This window comes from Salvelinus namaycush, chromosome 21 (assembly GCF_016432855.1).
Source record: "Salvelinus namaycush isolate Seneca chromosome 21, SaNama_1.0, whole genome shotgun sequence".
NCBI lineage: Eukaryota > Metazoa > Chordata > Actinopteri > Salmoniformes > Salmonidae > Salvelinus > Salvelinus namaycush.
In genome coordinates this window covers 10,494,247-10,511,012 of record NC_052327.1, presented here as the reverse complement: position 1 = coordinate 10,511,012, position 16,766 = coordinate 10,494,247, and the positions used below count along the sequence as shown (strand labels likewise).

General features: G+C 41.8%; 1 protein-coding gene across 1 annotated transcript; it reads left to right on the top strand.

The window, feature by feature from the left end:
* Positions 1 to 226: 226 nt before the first annotated feature.
* Positions 227 to 1,381, top strand: rxfp3.3b (relaxin family peptide receptor 3.3b). The gene has a single exon (XM_039017987.1). The coding sequence runs from the start codon at positions 227 to 229 to the stop codon at positions 1,379 to 1,381; it is 1,155 nt and encodes a 384-aa protein (XP_038873915.1).
* Positions 1,382 to 16,766: the final 15,385 nt, after the last annotated feature.

Below are 16,766 nucleotides of genomic sequence, written 5' to 3'. Positions count from 1 at the left end.
CTATTTAAAAGCCAGTTTGCGGTCAGAGCGCACGGACCATCATTTCATGAGAAGATGGAGACTTTCAGAAATCGGTTTTGAACGTATGAAAAGTTTATGCTACCATACCATGTTTGCAACTATGTATCTTTAATTGTTTTTGAATATATTTTACGTCTGGAACGAAATAGTGGATATGCAAACGGCACTTAACTTGCTGCTCGTAAAAGCACCTGCCTTGCCAAGAATGGGGGACACTTGGAACCATAACATCAGCTCTTATAACCGGTCCTCTACGGACCCAGACCGCTTCAGCAGCCTGGAGGACATAGATATGACCGCCGACGGCAGTCCAGCGCTTCGAATCATGATATCAATCGTGTATTCTGTGGTTTGCGCAGCGGGTTTGGTGGGGAATTTGTTAGTCGTTTTCTTAATGAAAGTGAGACGAGGAAGAAAAAGGTCCACCATACACTTTTTTGTTCTTAATCTGGCGATGACGGACTTCCAGTTTGTCCTGACCCTGCCTTTCTGGGCGGTGGACACTGCTCTGGACTTCAGCTGGCCGTTTGGGAACGCGATGTGCAAGATCATTCTCTCCGTCACTGTTATGAACATGTACGCGAGTGTGTTCTTCCTCACTGCTATGAGTGTCACGCGCTACTGGTCCGTTGCCTCGGCTCTAAAGGACCGCACTAGACACAGATATTGTTCGGTGAGATGGGTAAGCGCAGTGCTCTGGGTCTCTGCTACTGTGGCCACCGCGCCAACGGCTATTTTCTCCAATATGACAAACATCGCTGGGGAGAAGCTCTGCCTTTTGCGGTTCCCGGAGGGCCAGCACTGGCTGGCTTTATATCACTTACAAAAAATCATAATTGCCTTTGTTTTCCCCATGCTCATAGTAACCATTTGCTATTTGATGCTCCTACGATTCGTTCGCCTGAGGAGTATGAACAACAACCATCCTAAACGGAGTAACAGAGTCACTAGATCCGTTACCATTGTGGTTCTTTCATTCTTTTTATGTTGGATGCCAAATCACGCCATCACTTTCTGGGGCGTCCTGGTCAAATTTAATGTGGTGAACTGGGACAAGTCTTATTATATGGTTCACACCTATGTTTTCCCTGTGACCGTGTGCCTGGCACATGCCAATAGTTGCTTGAACCCAATTTTATATTGTCTCATGCGAAGAGAGTTCAGGAAAATGCTGAAGGATTTATTCTGGCGGGTTTCCTCACCGGCGAACAGCTGCCAAATACGTCCCTTTTCTGCAACTCTAAAAGCCTCTGTCCACGGTGACACCCAAATACCTTTGAATGTCATAGACACCGACCTCTGTCAACTATCCGTTGTAAATGGGCAATGTGACGCATTAGCGGAGGACAGCCAACCATAAAGGTAACTTAATGCGTAAAACCAGAGCTCTAAGCCGCTTCGTAAAACAATTAGTTTTTTTACTGTTCAAAAGAGTCACATATTACGAAATGTATTATCCTCGACTCAATGCATAGGACTAAGATGAGCACATGAACTTTTCTTAATGAACAGTATTTAAGTTTATAAATGATGATATTCTATCATGTAGCCTACCAAATTGCGCATAAGATGCCAGCTGCGCCAAGCAAATATTTGTCTCCGTGACTGGCCTCAGCCCCTATGTGACTTCAAAATGATTTCTACCTATGTACATAGCGTACTACCTAACATAATTTAAGTTTAGGCCTACTTGGGGATCTATTGAATCTGTATCGCGGAAGTTCAGCGTTACAGCTTGATTGAAATTTTGAAGGCAATATTCCCGCATTAGCAGACTGCATTCATAGTAAACGCAGTATATGTCGGCTCAATCGGAAATTACCTTTACATTTCTGTTGCAGAATGTGTAAAGCTTCAGAAATACAGATGATTGAAAAGCCCTTGACCTTGCTAAATCAATGCTATATTGTCGTTACATTGCGCTTTTTGGACAGTTTTTAAATCGAACAAAAACGTTGGCTACTGCCTGAACGCCTGGTGTGATTTCCATGGCTATTGGTTGTAGTAAGTGTGTAAGTGTGGTATAGTCAGTGTGGTATAGGCCTAGGTGTATTTTGAGAAAAATATTGTTATTTCCATTTTGCAAAGTAAAATGCAAGTGTCAGTAATTTTCAGTAATTCACAGTATTTCATTAACATATGCTTTGTAACTTTGTGACTAGGGATGAATATTTTCCGGGAAACTTTCCAACTTTCAGTACAGGGAATACTTCATATGTATCACTTGAGTCCCAGAAAGTATGGCAAAAAATCGGAAGTGCCCAATTCAAAGCGTTTAAAACCAAGATATGGCCACTATGTCAGGGTTCTCCCCAAATAATAAGGGCGCTGTGCCACCTTGTCGACTGGGCTGCACCACTATGTAAAGATTTCAGAGCAAAAAAATGATATTTAGTAATGAACTATCTTTGATCACCAATGACACTGTTGTGAATTAAAGCCATACATTCCGAGCATTATCATGTTCCTCAATGAATGTAGTGCATATCTCGACACAGAGCGCGCTCAGGACGCACAGAGCGCACCCCGAGTATAGCGTTGTCGAATCATGCAAACTTGCTAAGCTTGCTAGATAACCTTCAACTAATGACATAATATATTCTATATTTGGCAAAATCGAGTTGCTGATTATACAGATAGAATATCAGGCCATTAACAACAGGGAGATTTAAGAGTATAAATAGTTTAAAATATCAAGGTATCTTAACAGGGACCAACTCTAAAAATATCCATATCTACTTTCATACGGTCTGTTGATCACGCATACCGAGGCTCTCATCTGAGCAGCAACTATACAGTAGAATTTTCACTCATGCCTCTCTGAATTGTTAACAGACTGTGACAGAGATGCCTATATAGGGAATTGTGCAAAGGCCTATCACATTTGTGACTGTCTGGAGAGCCACAATGACAGCACAAATAGGCACACGTTATTTTACAGGCTCTATTGTAGGGGTTTCCTGTAGGGCAGAGCTCTCCTTCCCGGAGAGCCACCATCCTGTATGTTTTCACTTTAATCCTAATCTAGCGCACCTGATTCTAATAATTATCTAGTTGATAAGAATCAGATTAGTTACAACTGGAGTTGGAGTGAAAACCTTTAAAGGAGGGTAGCGGTGTCAATTATGTGTGTGCTTTGAATTTATGGCAACTTTGTGTGAAGTAAATACCTAGGCTAAAGGCTTCCATGTGACAACCTGTTCGGATAATGTGTTTTTAATTTTTTCGCTAATCTGCATGTTGTGTATTTTGTGGAATTTCAATAGTGCGACATTGGAACATTTTTATAGGCTATTTTCCCGGGTCTTGTCATTACATTTTTTCTGGACATATAAAGAGGGTAAACAGGTTACACATGTTACTACTTAGTTGTGACTGTAGCCTATGCCTATTCCAAGGATTTATATAGTCTATACACTAGATTACTTTTTTGGTGGCGCTGTGTTGAAGCCACTGTGCCTCCATCTTGGAACTCCCCCACCGTTGTAAAAAAATATTTTGGAAGCTATAGCAATGCATTAATATATCTACATTTGTTTTTGCCACATTTATTCTATTACAGACAACTTGATGTATACAAAATGAAAAAATATTTACTTTTCCCCCCTTAAAGTATACATTTTTTGAGATTGTTAATGTTGCTGTCCCCACTACAAAAAAAAAAAGATCCCGAAGACACCGATCTTTGGGATTGGTGTCCTGTCCATGGGATGGTTGAGCTAACGTAGGCTAATGCGATTAGCATGAGGTTGTAAGTAACAAGACAATTTCCCAGGACATAGACATATCTGATATTGGCAGAAAGTTTAAATTCTTGTTAATCTAACTGCACTGTCCAATTTACAGTAACTATTACAGTGAAAGAATACCATGCTATTGTTTGAGAAGAGTGCACCATTTTGAACATGAAAAGTTATTAATAAACAAATTAGGCACATTTGGGCAGTCGTAAAAAAAAATTGAACAGAAATGCAATGGTTCATTGGATAAGTCTAAAGCGTTGCACATACACTGCTGCCATCTAGTGGACAAAATCTAAATTGCACCTGGGCTGGAATAATACATTATGGCCTTTCTCTTGCATTTCAAAGATGATGGTACAATTTTTTTTTCAAAAGAACGGTTGTTTTTTTCTTTGCATTATCTTTAAATCAGATCTATTGTGATATATTCTCCTACATTCCTTTCACATTTCCACAAACTTCAAAGTGTTTCCTATCAAATGGTACCAAGAATATTCAAATCCTTGATTCAGGGCCTGTAATTGTGTCCTGGAAACATTTCATTGAAATACTGTATAATTACATTAATTCCTTTGGAGGACTGCTCCTACTAGGGAGTGCCAATATGGCCAACCGGTGGCTTCAAAGCCTCTCAATGGCCAGGGTTTATGAACATCATTGGCTTATTTTATTATGAACTACAAGGAGACCTTTGGAAACATGTGTGATGTAAATATTATAAAAGCTTCTGTGACTGATGCCTGTGAAATACGTGTACTCTTCACTAAACAAATGTAGCGACTGATATGTCAACCAATACATTTGCATAATACAATTATTTCTCATGGCCATTTTTGTCTAATTTAGCAGTGATGTTAACAAGTTTGGCACTAAACAAAAATAAGTGGAAAATCCTCAACACAATAAAAATTACACATTTGGAAAAACATCAGTGCCAAGAGTAAGACAGAACTGGCAGGAGCTAATATACAATAAGTGAATTTGTCCAAATACTTATGACTTCTTCAAAAGGAGGGACTAGATACATAATGTGCTTTCATTTTTGCATGATTAAAGCAGTGATGTAAAGTACTTTTAAGTAAAAATACTTTAAAGTACTACTTAAGTAGTTTTTATGGGGATATGTACTTTACTATTTATATTTTTGACTACTTTTACTTTTACTTCACTACATTCCTAAAGAACATTATGCACTTTTTACTCCATACATTTCCCCTGACACCCAAAAGTACTCGTTACATTTTGAATGCTTAGTAGGACAGAAACTGGTTCAATTCACACACTAATCAAGAAAACTTTCCTGGTCATCCCTACTGCCTCTGATCTGTCAGACTCACTTAACACAAATGCTTTGTTTTTAAATGATGTCTGAGTGTTGAAGTGTTACCCTGGCTATCCGCAAATAAAATACAATTGTCTGGTTTGCTTAAAAAATATTTTTTGATTATTCAGATTTTTACTTTTGATACTTAAGTATATTTTAGCAATTACATTTACTTTTGACACTTAAGTATATTTAAAACCAAATACCTTTAGACTTTTACTCAAGTAGTTTTTTACTGGGTGACATTCACTTTTACTTGAGTCATTTTCTATTAAGGCGTCTTTACTTTTACTCAAGTATGAGAATTGAGTACTTTTTCCACCACTAGATAAAAAGAGATATGTATTAAAATACCCGCAAATAAACGGTGACATTCTGTATTGTCGCCTCATATGAAATATTTTATCTCAAATCCAAAATGCTGGAGTATAGTCAAATGAAGTGTAGCTCTTAACCCAGTATGTCCACGGAGGGGCCACTATAGTCAATAAATAATTCATTGAATCTCAACGTGTACTTGACAAGACAACAAAACCGGCTAAATATTTAGGAGAAAACCAAGGGAATTATTGGGCTATACATGATGTGTTATGAATATTCTAAAAATAAACAAAAAAGCAAGTCACAACAGGTTATTTCCAGTTTCAACCCACATGGGTGTTGTGTTCCAAGTTAAGGTTCTCCTGATATCTTACAAATGACTTCACATTTTATAACCCTTTTTATAACCTGTCAATCTCTACAAAGTCAAACGCCATAACTTTAATAATCTACCACACACCAGTGTACCTGCCTCTGTCGATTCACATTAGACAGAATCACTGAAAGGGTCTACGTGGCTGAGGGGCTATAAAGTATATGCCATAGAAATCCCTATGGTATTCGTGAAATGGAGTAATGGGGGAGATCATGAAACTATTGACAACCTTTTATGAGATTATTAAGGGCCATAGAGATCCTCAGGGCTACACACACACACTATTGTACTGCTCAAGGCACATTACTGTAACATCACTGTGTACACACTCAGTGTACCAAGTCCGCTGAAATTTCTCTATAGGTTTCAATTTCATAGCTCATTTACTGCCATCTCCAAGTCTGAATATGCTAGTTCGCATTGCCTAGGAGTAAACAATACTCAGTGGAAAGGCAAATCCAAGATGGTAGCCAATCAGTCTGTCCGTTTGTATATGTGATCCTTGAGATCAGAGTTTAAATGTTTTAATTACCCTGATCCTGTTTACAGAAGCAAATACTTTTTATGTGAAGGCGGATGCTGTATATAACAACTATTATTTTTAGATCTCAGTCTCTATTTTACATTTTGGATTGAGAAGGCATTTCTTTTTTATACACCTTTCTGGAGTTGGAGCTCACCGAGTCAGGAGCGTCTGTCTGCGCGCAAGGCCTGCTTCGCGAGCGCAGGTGCGGAGAAGCGTTTATCAGATTGGAAAACCTGATGGACCGTGGGCGGTGGGAAAATCTAGGTTGTTCTATACAACGTCTACTGATCGTTGGACACCTGTGCTGAAATACCTATAAAAACCGGCATTAGGTATATGTTACTGTGCCTCCTCTTTACTCAATGCCATCCTGGATTAAATAGGCTGAATGATCAATGGTTGAGTGAATTATCTTCGCCTTATGCCCTACAATTTGCAAACACTCTGACGAGACCATCATGTCAATACCATCAGGAACTTGGTCTCTCTGCAATTACATTTCTACCATTCTCAAACGCAACTGGACCTACACTTGATGGCATACTTCCAAAATCTCAAACTATTGAATTTCTTTTTTTCTGTGTCGAAAAACTCAGTTCGTTTTATTGACAATGGTGCTGCTTCACCAAGTCCTCACGCATTGGGCAACATATATATTGTTATGCTTTTATTGTTGGTCTCTGGTAAAGTGCAACCAAACCCTGGGCCGGTAGATACTATGCAATCTCTACCGACTCCCTATGATTTTAAAAACAGAGCAGGTTTTGGCCTCTTGCGTGTTAATGTCAGAAGTCTATTTCCAAAAATAGACATGATTAGAATATGGGCCAAAACGACAAATGCAGGTGTAATGGTTTTATCAGAAACTTGGCTAAATAAATCTGTGTCAAATAACTGGATTTCTATTGATGGGTACACGGTTTTTAGAACGGGTTGGATGAGTAAAGTAGGAGGGGTTGCAATTTATGTTAAATCCGAGTTTAACACCTCTGAAATTCTCTCGATTACCAAAGCCAAACATTTTGAATTGCTTGCGGTTAAAGTAAACGTATATAAGGACTCCCACATCAGTGTAGTCTGCTGCTACAGACCGCCCTCGACTTCGGGAGACGCACATCTTTCTGATGTCTTGCACAAGTTAAATGACTCTGAATTCATTATTTTAGGAGATTTGACCTGGACATGCTTACATCTGTATTGGATTCTTTTAAAAGAACTGTGTGACTCTGAATCTCGATCAATTAATTCATGCGCCTACAAGACCGAATCCCTGACCACCTAACAAATCAGCGCTATTGGACATTATTTTAACGAATACCCCTTACAAATACACATCGACTGGGATATTCTGTAATGATGTCAGTGATCACTGTGCAATTGCTTGTGTTAGAAATACAAAAATGACCAAAGCCAAACCACGTTATATTTTTAAAATATATTTTAGACCGTTTGACGAGCAAGCGTTCTTACATGATCTGTACCATACTATTGCCAGAGTAAGTCTGATTCTTGATGTTGACACTGCCTGGGACTATTATTATAATAAATTTGTGTCGATTTGTGATAAACATGCCTCTGAAGAAATTTGGAATCAGTGGAAGGGACAATCCCTGGTTCAGACAACTTGGCAGAATTAATTCGAAAATAAATATCTAGCTCAAGTTAGACATATAAACGCTCCTGTTGACTGGGCCTCCTTCAGAGCGCTAAGAAACAAATGCACTGTAACGGCCATCGTTGCATGAAGTGGACCAAAGCCAGCGTGGTAAGTGTTCATGATTTATTAATAAAACTGAACACTAAGTAACAAAAAACAAAGAGAAAGAACGAAACCGAAACAGTTCTGTCTGGTGCAGACACAAAAACAGAAAACAACTAGCCACAAAACACAGGTGGGAAAAGGCTACCTAAGTATGGTTCTCAATCAGAGACAACGATAGACAGCTGCCTCTGATTGAGAACCACACCCAGGGCAAACACACAGAAATAGAAAACATAGAACACAAAACAGAATGCCCACCCCAACTCACGCTCTGACCAAACCAAAATAGAGACATAAAAAGGATCTCTAAGGTCAGGGTGTGACAGAGTAAGTCTGAGAGTAAGTCCCCCCCCCCCCCCCCCCCCCCTCCAAAGGTGCGGACTCCGGCCGCAAAACCTAAACCTATAGGGAAGGGTCTGGGTGGGAATCTATCCACGGTGGCGGCTCTGGTGCGGGACCCTCGCCGCGGGCCCCGGACAGGAGGGCGACTCTGGCGGCTCCCGGACAGGAGGGCGACTCTGGCGGCTCCCGGACAGGAGGGCGACTCTGGCGGCTCCCGGACAGGAGGGCGACTCTGGCGGCTCCCGGACAGGAGGGCGACTCTGGCGGCTCCGGGCCGTGGATCACCACTGGAGGCTCCGGGCCGTGGATCACCACTGGAGGCTTCGTGCCGTGGATCATCACAGGAGTGGAGAGACACACAGGAGGCCTGGCTCTGGGAGCAGGCACAGGACTCACCAGGCTGGGGAGACATGCAGGAGGCCTTGTCCTTGGCCGAGGCACCGGATACACTGGGCCGTGGAGGCGCACTGGAGGTCTGGAGAGCAGGGCTGGCACCACCCGTTCTGGCTGGATGCCAGCCTCCACCCGGCAAATGCGGGACGCTGGCACCGAGCACACCGGCCTGTGAATGCTCCGCCTCGACACCGTGAGCATCACCCCATAGCACGGGTTCTGACCAGTCCCATACTCGCCACGGTAAGCACGGGGAGTTGGCTCAGGTCTACTACCTGACTCTGCCACACTCCCCGTGTGCCCCTTCCCCCCCAAAAAATTGGGGGGCTGCCTCTCGGGCGTCCTTGCCAGCCGTTTTCGTGTCGCCAACTCCATTCTCCGGTATCCCTCCTCGCACTGTTCTACAGAATCCCAGGCGGGCTCCGGCACTCTCCCTGGGTCGACCGACCACCTCTCTATCTCCTCCCAGGTTGTCTCATTCTCCAGATAGCACTGCTCACCTGTCCAGGAGTCCCTTTCACCACGCTGCTTGGTCCTTTGGTGGTGGGTAGTTCTGTAACGGCCATCGTTGCATGAAAAAGTGGACCAAAGCGCAGCGTGGTAAGTGTTCATGATTTATTAATAAAACTGAACACTAAGTAACAAAAAACAAAGAGAACGAACGAAACCAAAACAGTTCTGTCTGGTGCAGACACAAAAACAGAAAACAACTACCCACAAAACACAGGTGGGAAAAGGCTACCTAAGTATGGTTCTCAATCAGAGACAACAATAGACAGCTGCCTCTGATTGAGAACCACACCCGGCCAAACACACAGAAATAGAAAACATAGAACACAAAACATAGAATGCCCACCCCAACTCACGCCCTGACCAAACCAAAATAGAGACATAAAAATGATCTCTAAGATCAGGGCGTGACATGCACAGGATTGATCAGGAAGTCCAAATCAGATTACTATTTAAATGCAGTCACAGAGAACCTAAACAACCCTACCAAGTTCTGGAAGATAATCAAATCAGTGTCAGGTTCTAATGTATCCTCTGGCCTTCCTGACCATTTAATGATGGATTCTAATGAAGTGAAGGATAAAGCCAATATTGTAGAGGTTTTTAACAAGCACTTCATATCTGCTGGTTCTATTTCTGTTAATGGTGGGGCCCAAGCCTCTAATGTAAGCTCGGCTATAGTCAACTATGATATAGGCCCTCGTGTGAACCATTTTAAATTTGAGCCTGTTTCTTATACTGAGGTCTATAAAGCACTAAAGGCTATGGACACAAAAAAATCTGCAGGTCCAGAGCCCTACCTCTTAAAGATAGCAGATGATATTATTACTGAACCTGTGACTCATATTTTCAACTTGAGTTTCTTGACCAATTCCATACCCAGCATTTGGAAATCAGCTTATGTCCTCCCACTGCTAAAGGTTGGTGATCCCTCAGATGTTAATAACTATCGTCCTATCTCTAAACTCCTGGCCAAAGTCTATGAATCCCTAGTGACCTCACAGTTAAAACACTTCTTAATTGAAAATGATATACTGAGCGGGGTTCAGTCTGGCTTTAGATCGGGGCACAGCACCATAACTGCAGCTATGGCAGTGGCAAAAGACATCATTAATGCACTAGATAAAAAGCAATGTTGTGCTGCTCTGTTTGTGGATTTATCAAAGGCCTTTGATTCAGTTAACCATGAATTGTTGCTAGCTAGACTCAGAAACATTGGTGTCAGTGAAGGGGCAGTAAATTGGTTTAGGAACTATCTTTCTGACAGAACAAAATGTGTATATACTGACAATCACAAGTCTAGCTTTCTTGAGATTAATAAAGGTGTGCCCCAGGGTTCCATGTTAGCTCCTGTGTTCTCAATTTCTATGAATGATTTGGGAAATGGGATGCAACCGGCAAAATTATGATACAGTCATATATTCATGTGCTCCTTCTCTGGTTCAGGCTGTTGAAGAGCTCCAGACTGCTTTTCAGTCACTGCAGGTCTCCCTTTATGGTCTCAAACTGGTCTTGAATGTACAAAAAAACAAAATTTATGACCTTTACCAGAGCTAGAACTTTTAGCATTGTCACATCTGGTGGCTTATCCCTTGAAAAAAGTGTCATCCTACAAATACCTAGGTATTTGGTTGGATGACAAGTTGTCCTTTAAAGTTCATGTGGATAATCTTGTGACAAAGCTTAAATTGAAATTGGGTTTTTATTTTCGTAATAAGACTTGCTTCCCGCTTATGGCTAGAAAGAAGCTTGTTCAGGCCACTTTTCTCTCTGTAATTGATTATGATGACTTGTTATATATGCATGCAACCTCCTCTGTCTTACAAAGACCGGACTCTGTTCATCATGCATCCTTGCGCATTATTACAAATGCCAAGTCACTCAACCACCATTGTACCAAATCATAGGTTGGACCTCAGTTTATATGCGCAGAAAGATACATTTGTATGTGTTCATCTACAGAGCCCTTTTGGGTAAACTCCCTCTTTACCTCTGTAGTCTGGTCTCCTTCACCACCAGTAGTTACCATACCCAGTCTGCTAGGTGGTTGCTACTTAAAGTCCCCAGGACATTCACAGTATTAGGCAAGACTGCCTTCTCTTCTTGTGCACCAGACGCATGGAATAGTCTACAATCCATGCTTCATCTAGATATGTTAGTGCCACTGAATGAATTTAAAATATTGATGGGAGACTCTGTTACAGAGGAGTGTAAATGCTGTTTTTTAGACTGGATCATGTTGTTGTATTGTTGTGTGTCACACCCTGATCTGTTTCACCTGTCCTCATTATTGTCTCCACCCCCTCCAGGTGTCGCTTGTCTTCCCCAGTGTATTTATCCCTGTGTTTCCTGTCTCTGTGCCAGTTTGTCTTGTATGTTCCAAGTCAACCAGCGGTTATCCTGTACGCCTGCCGTTGCTATTCTCTTTTTTCTAGCCCTCCTGGTTTTGACCCTTGCCTGTTCTGGACTCTGTACCCGTCTGCCTGACCATTCTGCCTGCCTTGACCACGAGCCTTTCTGCTACTCTGTACCTCCTGAACTCTGATCTGGTTTTGACCTTTTGCCTGTTCACGACTATTCTCTTGCCTACATTGTTACATTTACATTTAAGTCATTTAGCAGACGCTCTTATCCAGAGCGACTTACAAATTGGTGCATTCACCTTATGATATCCAGTGGAACAACCACTTTACAATAGTGCATCTAAATCTTTTAAGGGGGGGGGGGGGGGTTAGAAGGATTACTTTATCCTATCCTAGGTATAGGATATTGTTCTCTTGCCTACATTGTAAGACTCCAACCATCTGCCTCCTGTGTCTGCATCTGGATCTCGCCTTGTGTCATGATAGTATATTTTAATTATGTAATGTATTGATTGTTGCTGCCTTCTTGGCCAGGTCTCCCTTGAAAAAGAGACTCTGGGTCTCAATGTCTCAATGTTGTAAGGCAAATAAATTATATTGGCAATAAAAAATGTTTACCATTTACTCAGCTGTATTCACAATTGCAAAAGGAACATCTAAGTAAGGAATGGCTATAGTTGTACAATAATAGTAACTGAAGCCATTTCTTATCTGCCTTTATTTTCATCAATTTGTGAAAGTTAATTTTACAGTCATATTACCTAATAAGATTAGGTAAACAGTTGCAATACTGACTTCTTTCTGCCTCAAGTTAATGTATCTGTTTGGGTGGTTATGAAATCCAAATACACCTAAATTCAGTTTAAAAAAAGAAACGCCCCTTTTTCAGGACCCGGTCTTTCAAAGATAATTTGTAAAAATCCAAATAACTTCACAGATCTTCATTGTAAAGGGTTTAAACACGGTTTCCCATGCTTGTTCAATGAACCATAAACAATTAATGAACATGCACATGTGGAACGGTCGTTAAGACACGGTAGGCAATTAAGGTCACAGTTATGAAAACTTAGGACACTAAAGAGGCCTTTCTAATGACTCTGAAAAACACCAAAAGAAAGTTGCCCAGGGTCCCTGCTCATCTGCGTGAATGTGCCTTAGGCATGCTGCAAGGAGGCATGAGGATTGCAGATGTGGCTAGGGCAATAAATTACAATGTCCGTACTGTGAGACGCCTAAGACAGTATGGACAGCTGATCGTCCTCGCAGTGGCAGACCACGTGTAACAACACCTGCACAGGATCGGTACATCTGAACATCACACCTGCGGGACAGGTACAGGATGGCAACAACAACTGCCAGTTACTCCAGGATGCACAATCCCTCAATCAATGCTCAGACTGTCCGCAATAGGCTGAGAGAAGCTAGACTGAGGGCTTGTAAGCCTGTTGTAAGGCAGGTCTTCACCAGACATCACTGGCAACAATGTCGCCTACGGGCACAAACCCACCGTCGCTGGACCAGACAGGACTGGCAAAAAGTGCTCTTCTCTGACAAGTCGCGGTTTTGTCTCACCAGGGGTGATGGTTGGATTCGCGTTTATCGTCAAAGGAATGAGCGTTACACCGAGCCCTGTACTCTGGAGCGGGATCGATTTGGAGGTGGAGGGTCCGTCATGGTCTGGGGCAGTGTGTCACAGCATCATCGGATTGAGCTTGTTGTCATTGCAGGCAATCTCAACGCTGTGCGTTACAGGGAAGACATCCTCCTCCCTCATGTGGTACCCTTCCTGCAGGCTCATCCTGACATGACTCTCCAGCATGACAATGCCACCAGCCATACTGCTAATTCTGTGCATGATTTCCTGCAAGACAGGAATGTCAGTGTTCTGCCATGGCCAGCGAAGAGCCCGGATCGCAATCCCATTGAGCACGTCTGTGACCTGTTGGATCGGAGGGTGAGGGCTAGGGCCATTCCCCCCAGAAATGTCTGGGAACTTGCAGGTGCCTTGGTGGAAGAGTGGGGTAACATCTCACAGCAAGAACTGTCAAATCTGGTGTAGTCCATGAGGAGATGCACTGCAGTAGTAATGCAGCTGGTGGCCACACCAGATACTGACTGTTACTTTTGATTTTGACCCCCCCCCCCCCCCCTTTGTTCAGGGATACATTATTCCATTTCTGTTAGTCACATGTCTGTGGAACTTGTTCAGTTTATGTCTCAGTTGTTGAATCTGGTTATGTTCATACAAATATTTACACAGTGAAAGGACGTTTCTTTTTTGCTGAGTTTATAATATAGTTAGCCACAAGATTTCATCACAATACAATTCTATGTTTGCTTAATCTCAGTTAACCCAGAACTAAAGTCTTGTGTAATTGGTCAGATGCTCGATTAAATTCTGGGTCCATACATGTTAAGAGAAGAGATCGAATGAGGATCGGAACTGGAACAAAGAGCTCCAACTCCCTCTTTGCGGGCAAGTTTGTGGGCCAAATTTTTCCTACTCTTCCTTAAATCGAAAGATGCTAACTGCAAAATTGTGATTTGTCCAAAGCACTTGAACTAATGCTGCTCGTTATCTCACGCATCACGTTGTATCAAATGAAATCTACGATACCATTGATGTTTACGTCAGATCCGCCGGAAAACGTGTGGCGAAACAGCATTTGCCTGAGTACTCTTCAATGTCTGGTAAAAGCGTTTTTCAGACATATTCTTAGTTCATGTCATAGAAAATATAGAAAAATGTTTAGCATCAGAAAAGAAAGCAGGTGTTATTTATTGGCCAAGTTGACATAGTACCTTCCCCAATTTCAGCCCATTTGTTTTATATACTGAACGCATATATACTCACGCATTAATCCCCATGCTCAATGTGACAGGTGGATTCACTTGTCAGTCACAGGGGTCTCTTAGCTACAGCGCCTTATCAACCACAGCTGTCAACAACTACATTTGCACCAGCTCCTCTCCTGCCTGCCTGGTTGCCTACCTCATGATAGAGCGAACACAAATTTTAATGGAAAACAAGGTATGTGTTGAAGGGATACTTCAGGGTTTTGGCAATGAGGTACTTTATCTACTTCCCCAGAGTCAGATGAACTCGTGGATACCATGTTTATGTTTCTTCGTCCAGTATGAAGAAAGTTAGAGGTACTTTCACAAGCCAATGCTAACTAGCGTTAGCGCAGTGCCTGGAAGTCTATGGGTATCTGGTAGCATAAAATGGTATCCACAAGTTCACCTGACTCTGGGGAAGTAGATAAAGGGCAACATTGCAAAATCCTGAAGTATCTCTTTATTAAAGCAGTTTAGTCGTCCTCTAAAATGAGCTAGAATGATCCAATCTGTAGCTAGCTAACTAAACTACAAATGTAATTTAAGTAGCTTAGCTAGATAGCTAACATTAGCTAGCTAGGTTGATGCAATCATGCCACCAGGAGTTTGTTTATAATTTTGACTCTCTAACCAGGTATACATCCAACCTTTTTATGTGGGTAAAGTACATGTCGGTTTAAAAAATGCTATGAAAGGCCTTACGGGGGGAAAAAAAACATTTAACTTTTATTTTCTATTCAGTACATTTGGGAATTTAAATGTAAGGTTTTATGTGCACTATGTCATCACACAGTCTTTTATCTGCAACAAGTCAATTTGATGGAAACATCTCTGGTGGGAAAATGTGCATATTGTTTTTAATGTGCATATTGTTTTTAATATGCACATGTCGCCAATTGGATGGAAATCTAGATTCTTAATAAATGTTTTTGGCACAGGATAAAGAAGATGAAACGATCTGTTGCTGCTACCAAAAGACAAGGGATTCTGAAGTTCTTGAAAATATTAGTCAGCCAGTTTGTTGATCCAGTAACGTTGGCATATTATTTTATTTCCACTGCTGGTGATTATTCACAAATGATTGTGGTGAAAATGTCACTGTCTTAAAAGTAATGCATCTACAAATTCCACCACATTTTTATCATTTAGCAGACGCTCTTATCCAGAGCGACTTACAGTAGAGTGCATACATTTTATTACATACTGAGACAAGGATATCCCTACCGGCCAAACCCTCCCTAACCCGGACGACGCTATGACAATTGTACGTCGCCCCACGGACCTCCCGGTTGCGGCCGGCTGCGACAGAGCCTGGGCGCGAACCCAGCCCAGCCTGGGCGCGAACCCAGAGACTCTGGTGGCGCAGCTAGCACTGCGATGCAGTGCCCTAGACCACTACGCCACCCAGAGCAATCTAAACAGACAATATGTACACGTTTGTCCAACCATAACAGATAAATGGCTAATGCAGAAAGAAACCATTTATGGATTCTAGCACTACCATCTTTTACAAATACAGAGACAGGCAGCCATCATGGCATCAGTCTTTTTCAACTAGCTAGTGCATAGTGTCACCTACTGATATGAACTGGTAATGCAGGTTTGGTTGGAATATAGTACAACAGAATAAGTGGCATTCAATAAAATCTACTTCATAAAAAGGGGGATATTATTTTCAATGAAAATGTTGAAAGTAGTTGATTTAATGATTGAATATATGGATTTGACAGGCAATCAGTTCCTACAGTGAGTGCCAGAGAACCAACCATCTGGTGGGCCAGATGGAGGCCAGGCCAACAACACAAGGTTAATGGTGTTATGATTTAAAGTCACTCGGGCTCCGGCTCCCAAGTGGCGCAGCGGTCTAAGGCACTGCGAAGAGGTGTCACTACAGTCCCTGGTTCAAATCCAGGCTGTATCACATCTGGCTGTGATTGGGAGTCCCATAGGGAGGTGCACAATAGGCCAGGGTAGGCCATCATTGTAAATAAGAATTTGTTTTTAACTGACTTGTCTAGTTCAATAAAAAATGAAAAAGTGTAACAAAGTCTACTGTGTAAAGCAGGGTTCCCTAATTGGTGGCACGCTGACAAATTTTATTTGGACACCCAAGTTTTCAGAGCATATATATTTTTTTTGTTATTTGCTGGACATAATAGACTAAAAATCAAGAAATCAGCTCCAAGTGATTTTAACTAAAGACATTTATTCCCAAGTATTCCCACGCATAATAAAGAGAAAATTGTG

What these genes read in the sequence shown, in the direction of transcription:
- rxfp3.3b (XM_039017987.1), top strand. Translation starts at nt 227, where the DNA reads ATGGGGGACACTTGGAACCATAACATCAGCTCTTATAACCGGTCCTCT.